The following is an 8,345-nucleotide window of genomic DNA, read 5'->3' on the forward strand; positions in this document are numbered from 1 at the left end:
AAAATCAAACACAAGAGGTTATTGATTTTAAGTTATCGTTTTTGTTATCGATTTTATAGTTCGATTTCATGTTTCGATAATGTGCTTCTATTGAGGTCTCTATAGTTAAACCTAGTTTACTGTAAGAAATTAAATATCCGATTTCTTTGTGAGACTTTGTCTAGGAAGTGGTGGATGATCTCATACCCAAGAAGTCCTAGTGCCTTGCCATGTTTAACCTGGAAGCCGATTTTAGAAATAGATATTTGATTAACTCCTGTAATATGGTTTAACTTAGGAAGATCACATCGGTTACACTTGGAGTAAAAATGTTAAGTATTATTTCCAATCCAAGTTTAACTTCTGAAGGATAATTTGGATTAATAATGTTAAACATCGTTTGCAATCTAAATTTAACTTCAGTAGAGCACATGAGTAGCTAGGATAGTTCTATGCTTGTACAAATTTTTACACAGGGGAACTAGGACGGTATTTCGAGTAGCAACCAACAGAAAATGCATTTGTATTTGTGGAAAATGATCATATGGATGTATGGATGAATGTGAATTGTGATTGTGTGGATTGTGAATGTCATCGTTTGTGATAATTTTATTTATCTATGAAAATTGGAATCAAGTCTAGCCTAATTCAAGCTGGCTGTGTGTAATTTCTTTTTAAATTCCGACGGAATATTGACGGAATTGAGATTTCGTCGGTAAATATCGAAATGATATTTTGACAAAATCAAGATTATGTCAGTATTCCCTAAAAGGATTTACCGACGAAATCAAGATTCCATCGGTATTCATCGACGCAATCAAGGATTCTGTCGATAAATCCTTTTAGGGAATACCGATAGAATATTTTTTTCCTGTCGGTGATATTTGGCTACAGAAATTAGAATTCTGTTAGTAAAATATTTCCTGACAAATTATCTCTTGGCAAATTAATTTCTGTTATAATTCCATCACTGAACACCTATAACGACGGAATTTCAATAGAAATTTCCGTCAATAAAACTGTTTATTATTGTAGTAAGAAGGGACACACCTTCTAAATTTTTAAACAAAAGTTGTTCCACCCCATCAACCCCTTATAAATAACACAACTGCTGTTCAATACATTGTTCAATATTATTATCTTATCATATACATTAAATCCAGGCCCGACCCTGGAGGAGGGCCATCTTGGGCGATGGCCCTAGGCCCAGATTTTTAAAGGGCCCCAAATTTTTTTTTTAAAAATATTATGTTTAATAATTAATAGGTGTAAATCTGTAATGAAAGAATGAATATCAGATTTAGGGCTTTGCTTCTGAGTTCTGCCGCCGCCTGCACCTTAGCACCTGTTACCTGTACAATGAAATACTTGCTGTAGCGCCGACGCCGCCTGCTGCTTGCCCGCCTATGAGAAAGAGAAGGACTCAAACTCTCAAAGATATGTCTTCTCCTCCTTTTCTATTTGAAATTTTTTGTCCCTATCGTATCTCTTCTTCTTCTTTCGCTCATGGCTCGTCTTCAACGACTATCTATCGCATCTCTTCTTCTTCTTTCACATCTATGTCACTTCTCAAGATTTTTTTTCTGTTATTTTTGTATCCACAGAGATGATAAATATAGCATCCCATTGAATTAGAAATTTAGAATGTTCATTGTGAATTGTGAGCTTTGGTTGTCGATTTGTCGTTGTGAAAAAAATTGAAGAATTGCTCTTGGTTGTATGCAGCTAAGCTAACGATTTAATTGTGAGTAGTGAGCTTCTCAACTCTCAAGGTGCTATTTTTCTTTACTCAAGGTCTCATTCTCAAGCTAATGATTTAATTGACTTTATTTCTGCTTCTAAAGTTCTAATGATTATTGCATTACTTGCTACAGAAATAGCTTATAATTCATTAAAATGATAAAATATGTAGTAGTATGAACATAGTGAATTATAATTGGTACACTGAACTATAAGCTATTTCTTTATATACAACTAACTTAAATCTTATTATAAGATTTTAGGTCTTATATACAACTTGCTGGAGTAGAGCATTGTGAACATTGCTACGGTATCTGTGAAAATATTTCAGATAAAGATGATATAGTATATTCATTGAATCATTTGGTGTTACTGAACTTGAAACTTGAAATAATGTACTACTATCATCAATATGCTTCGACGAAATAGTCATGAAAAAATCTACTTGTGTTGTTATAGTTAGTATTGTTGTTTCTTTAAGTACCATAATTTTACTAATTAGTTTTAATTTGATAATGATTTAATTTTCTTTTAACAGGTGTTGTCTGATGAGATGCTTAACTTAACGACCTAGAACATTTCCATTAATATTGAAAACTATCATATTCCAGGTGCTATTATTCTTTTACTAGTGAAATTATTTGAATTATTTGATTTTTTTGTAATTATTGTGGTTTTGTACATTATAATATGTTGCCTAAAAACATCTTTCTAGATGTGAGAAAAGGAAAAAAAGAAAAAAATTAGAACAATTGACTGAATCACAAAGAGGTGCTATTAATAAATTCTTTATTAAAAATTCTCATGAAAATGCACAAAATTCAACTATGATTGTGAATAATGTAGATGAGTGTAATGAGATTCACGATGTTAATGAAGAAAGGGAAAATTTGAGTGAGCATGAAAATGTTATAAATAGGGTAGATAATGAGAATATTGACATTGATGAACAATTTATTTTTTCACTTGATATATATGATCCAAGAAATTGGGATAATCTTGATAATAATGCACGTGATATTTTAGTTGAAAAAGGGCATATAAGAGAAATGAATATTGTATATCCTTTGGATGATACTTCTAGGCATTTTTCTTGTGCTCATTATTCTTGACATTTAAGTAATGGAGAAATAAGAGACCGAAAGTTGTTGGTTTACAGTAAATATGTCAATAAAGTTTATTGCTTTTGTTGCAAGTTGTTTAAATCTGAAAACAATAGAAGTTCATTAGCAAAGGATGGATTTAGAGATTGGAAACATCTTAGTGAACGACTTAAAGAACATGAAAATACTATTGAACATATAACTAATATGAACACTGGGAATGAATTAAAAATGCGATTAGATAAAAATCTAACAATTGATAAAGACTTACAACGAGAAATTTCCAAAGAAAAAGAGCGTTGGAGACAAGTTATAACAAGAATAATAGCAACTGTAAAATGTCTTTCTAAACGTTGTTTGGCTTTTCGAGGATCTAATGAAAAACTTTATCAAGACACTAATGGAAATTTTTTGGGGTTGATTGAAATGATTGCTAAACTTGATTATGTGATGTAAGATCATATTAGACATATTCAAAGTAATGAAATTCATTATCATTACCTACGTCATAAAATTCAGAATGAGTTGATTTCTATTTTAACTAATAATGTTAAAAGTGTTATCATTAATAAAATTAAAGAACCAAAATATTTTTCAATAATTCTTGATTGTACCCCAGATATAAGTCATCAAGAACAAATGACTTGTATAGTACGATGTGTTAATATGTCAAGTAATAAAGTGAAAATAGAGGAGTACTTTTTAGAGTTTCTAAAAGTAGATGATACATCTGGTTTAGGACTTTTTAACGAATTACAAAATGTGTTAAAATCACTTGATCTTAGTATCGAAAATATTAGAGGTCAAGGTTATGATAATGGTTCCAATATGAAAGGAAAACACGAAGGAGTTCAAAAGAGGTTACTTGAAATAAATTCAAGAGCGTTGTATATGTCATGTGCTTGTCATAGTCTTAATCTAACTCTTAGTGATATGGCACATTCTTGTGTTAAAGTTGTTTCTTTTTTTGGAGTAGTGCGACGTATATATACATTATTTTCAAGTTCTCCTAAGAGATGGAAAATTTTACTTAATAATGTGAAGGGATTAACTGTCAAATCTTTGTCGAATATTCGTTGGGAAAGTCATATTAAAAGTGTTCAAGCTATTAGATTTCAAATTGTGGAAGTGAGAGCAGCTTTACTTGAATTAAATAATATTTGTGATGATGCAAAGTCAATAAGTGAAGCTAAAAGTTTAGTTAATTCAATCGAAAATTTTGAATTTTTACTTGGTATGTTCATTTGGTATGATATCTTATTTGCTATAAACATGGTGAGTAAGAAATTACAATCAAAATCTATGTGCATTGACTCTGTCATGAAACAATTAGTAGGTGTAATCTCATTTTTTGAAAAGTATAGGAATGATGGTTATGTTGCAAGTTTGACTATTGCTAAGAGTCTTACATTAGATATGAATATAGAGCCAATATTTGCAACAAAACGTCGTATTTTTAGGAAAAGACAATTTAATGAAAGAGAAGATGATGAAGTTTCATTATCATTAGAAGAGTCTTTTAGAATTGATTATTTTATTGTTGTTGTGGACATGACAATTGCTTCTTTAAAATGTAGATTTGAGCAAATGAAAACCTTTTAAAATATATATGGTTTTTTATTTGATTCAAAAACATTAAGAATTTTGGATAATGATGAATTGAGAAAATATTGTGTCAATTTAAAATCTACTTTAACTTATGACAACTCATCAGATGTTGAGTTAGATGATTTATTTACTGAATTAAAAATATTACAAACGACTTTACCAAATATGATAATTTCTGCAATTGATATTCTTGAATTTATTCAAAGTGTAGATTGTTATCCAAATGTAGCAATTTCTTATAGAATTTTGTTGACTATGCCTATTACAATAGCATCGGTTGAAAGAAGTTTTTCAAAATTAAAATTATTAAAAACATATATGAGATCGTCAATGTCTCAAGAAAGATTAAATGGATTGACAATTTTATGTATTGAGAAAGACATCTTGGAAAATTTTGAAACTAATAATATTATAAAAGATTTTGCAAATAGAAATGCTAGAAGAAGTTATTATAGATAAATTCTATATTATTAGAAATTTATTTGGGATCTCATTTTATTATTTCGCCTAGGGCCTCCTGAGTCGAAGGATCAGGACTGATTAAATCTTGAATATGTCTCATCATCTAATTATATAAACATGATAAATCCATATGGTATTTATTTGATATCCATTATAAAACTGTAGCTATCACATTATTATAGAAGTTATATGATAAATCCATATTGTATCAGTTGTAAAGTAGTAGCGACTATAATATTGTAGTAGTTATAATTTCGTAATTATTATTGTAATTATAACAACTATAATTCGTAACTGTTACAATATGAATATTGTTAAATAAGATAAGTTTGTGTTATAATAATTATAAACGGTAGCAATTATAGTTTAATAGTCGCTACAAGGTAAATATTATTGAATAAAATAACTCTATGTTATAACTATTATATAATAACAATTATAAAATTATAATTGAACTAGTCAAATTTATCACCGATTCAGTAGTTTAGTTTAAGTTTAATGGTTAAACTTTCATTGTAAAATTTGAATCTGTGGTGCACCAGATTTAAAATAAAAAAAATCTGGATAGCTAGATTTAAAAAAAAAATGAGGAATTGATTAGGTGGAATACCATTTTAATTAAAAAACATAAAAGACGTTTCTCTAGATAGTATTGAATAAGATACTTTTTATTTTTTTTATTGTGACAGCTAAAAAAATATTATTGATGGCGTCCTTTTCTTTGTTTTTTTTAAGGCGCTTTGATTTTTGTCCATATATTTTTTCTTTGTCATTTTCACATAGCAATATTTCAAGGCATTTTCTAAGTATATATATATGGCTCCCTTCCTCAGTGTCTGCACCGGCATCTCACTTCGATCCTCCGATCTCCACCAATGGCGTTCCCCCAATGGGCTATAACCTTAGCAATCGTGCTCGCCGCCGCCGTCGCGCTTATTCGGCGGAGACGAGGATGGACCGTTCTCAACCTGCCGCCGGGCCCCCGGCCGTGGCCCATCATCGGCAACCTCAACCTCATCGGCAGCCTACCCTACCGCTCCCTCCACGATCTATCCAAAAAGTACGGTCCCCTCATGTCCCTCCGCTTCGGGTCCTTTCCTGTCGTCGTCGGATCCTCCGTCTCCATGGCCAAGTTCTTCCTCAAGACTCACGACATCTCCTTTGTGTCCCGCCCCCAAACCGCCGCCGGCAAGTACACCACCTACAACTACTCCGACATCACCTGGTCTCCCTACGGCCCATACTGGCGCCAGGCCCGCAAGATATGCCTCCTGGAGCTTTTCAGCGCCAAGCGTCTCGACTCCTACGAGTACATCCGGGTGGAGGAGGTGCGAGCCCTGAATCGCGCCCTGTTCGCCGCCGCCTCCTCTGCCTCTCCTGTCCTCCTCAAGGACCACCTCTCCACCGTCAGCCTCAACGTCATCACCCGCATGGTTCTGGGGAAGAAGTACTTCGACCCGACGGTGGAGAGCGCGATCGTGTCGCCGGAGGAGTTCAAGGAGATGCTCGACGAATTGTTTCTGCTGAACGGTGTGATGAACATTGGGGATTCGATCCCCTGGCTGAATTTCTTGGATCTCCAAGGATATATCGGGCGGATGAAGAAGCTGAGCCGCAAGTTCGATAGGTTCCTCGAGCACGTTCTCGACGAGCACAACGAGCGGCGCCGGCGCGAGGGTACGGAGTTCGTGGCCAAGGACATGATCGATGTGTTACTGCAACTCGCCGATGATCCCAATTTGGAGGTCAAACTTGAGAGGGACGGCATCAAGGGATTCACCCAGGTGCACGAAATCTCAGTTTCTTTACCGTGTATATGTAATCTAGACGTCAATTTTCAACCAATTAAATCCGGACAAGAAATGGCTCGCAAATCATCAACAAAATCTTTGAAAATTTTCAATATTCCAAACTGCTATTTGTGACTAGAAACGAACACTATTTGATATTTGAACAAAATTATAGGATATAATTGGCGGTGGCACAGATACCTCAGCGGTGACTTTGGAGTGGGCCTTCTCGGAGCTCTTGCGTCGTCCCGAGGTGTTTGAGAAGGCGTCGGAGGAGCTGGACCGCGTCGTTGGCCGCGGACGGTGGGTGGAGGAGCGCGACATCCCCAGCCTACCCTACATCCAGGCGATCGTGAAGGAGACGATGCGGCTCCACCCGGTGGCGCCGCTGCTGATTCCTCGCCTCTCCCGCGAGCAGACCACCGTCGACGGCTACGATATCCCCGCTGGTACGCGGGTGCTGGTGAGCGTGTGGGCCATTGGGCGGGACCCGACAGTGTGGGACCATCCGGAGGATTTCCGGCCTGAGCGGTTCGAGGGTAGAACGCTGGACGTTAAAGGGCATGATTACGAGCTGCTGCCCTTTGGCGCCGGCCGGCGGATGTGCCCCGGTTACAACCTCGGGCTCAAGGTCATCCAGCTCAGTCTCGCCAATCTGCTGCACGGGTTCCGTTGGAATCTGCCTGCGGGGAAGAAGCCGGAGGAGCTGAGTATGGAGGAGATCTTTGGGCTGTCGACGCCGAAAAAAGAACCGCTGCTTGTGGTGGTGGAGCCGAAGCTCCCGGTTCACCTTTATTAACAGTTATAATATATATATATATATATATATATATATATATATATATATATATATATATATATATATATATATAAAAGAATAAGTAATTTTATGTGAAGTAATTTTAAAAATAATAATAATAATAAAAAGTATGAGCTTTTCTTAAAAATTATTATTATTTATGGGAGTTTACTATTATTATTATTATTTAAAAAATAACTTTCAGTATTTGATTGTTTTATTAAAAGGTAGTTTTACGTTATGATCCACTCGAAGGGTGATCCATCAATATTCCGTGAAGATCAGTGACGATCAACGTGAGAAGATAAGCGAAACGAGACTGAATCGATCCACAGAATATTATATAATATATATATATATATATATATATATATATATATATATATATATATATATATATATATATATATATATATATATATATATATAAATAAATAAAGTCCAAAACAATTCACTCACGTCCGTACGTAAGACAATAGAATATATATATAGGTCCAAAACAATTCACTCATGTACGTTTTATATATATATATATATATATATATATATATATACAGTGGTTCAAAACAAAACAATAAACACGTGTATATATAAAAGATCCAAAACAATTCACTCACGAATATATATATATATATATATATATATATAGTGGTTCAAAACAAAACAATAAACACGTGTATATATAAAAGATCCAAAACAATTCACTCACGTACGTAATACAAGACAGTGGTTCAAAACAAAACAACAAACACGTACCCGAGTTCTAGATGGACACGAGACCAGCTAATTAAGACAAAGAGCTTAGTCCACGTACCCGAGCAAGAGAGGGACATGAGATCAACTAAATAAGACAAAGAGCTAGCT

At 34.4% G+C, this 8,345-nt stretch overlaps 1 protein-coding gene across 1 annotated transcript; it reads left to right on the forward strand.

Moving 5' to 3' along the window:
* Positions 1 to 5,709: 5,709 nt before the first annotated feature.
* Positions 5,710 to 7,483, forward strand: LOC122038289 (trimethyltridecatetraene synthase-like). Its single transcript, XM_042597948.1, has 2 exons — positions 5,710 to 6,676; positions 6,858 to 7,483. Exons 1-2 carry the CDS (start codon positions 5,768 to 5,770, stop codon positions 7,479 to 7,481), a joined length of 1,533 nt encoding a protein of 510 aa, XP_042453882.1. The 5' UTR covers positions 5,710 to 5,767; the 3' UTR covers positions 7,482 to 7,483.
* The last annotated feature ends 862 nt before the right edge of the window (positions 7,484 to 8,345 follow it).

The sequence above is a fragment of the Zingiber officinale genome, chromosome 1A (assembly GCF_018446385.1).
Source record: "Zingiber officinale cultivar Zhangliang chromosome 1A, Zo_v1.1, whole genome shotgun sequence".
In the NCBI taxonomy this organism is placed as follows: domain Eukaryota; kingdom Viridiplantae; phylum Streptophyta; class Magnoliopsida; order Zingiberales; family Zingiberaceae; genus Zingiber; species Zingiber officinale.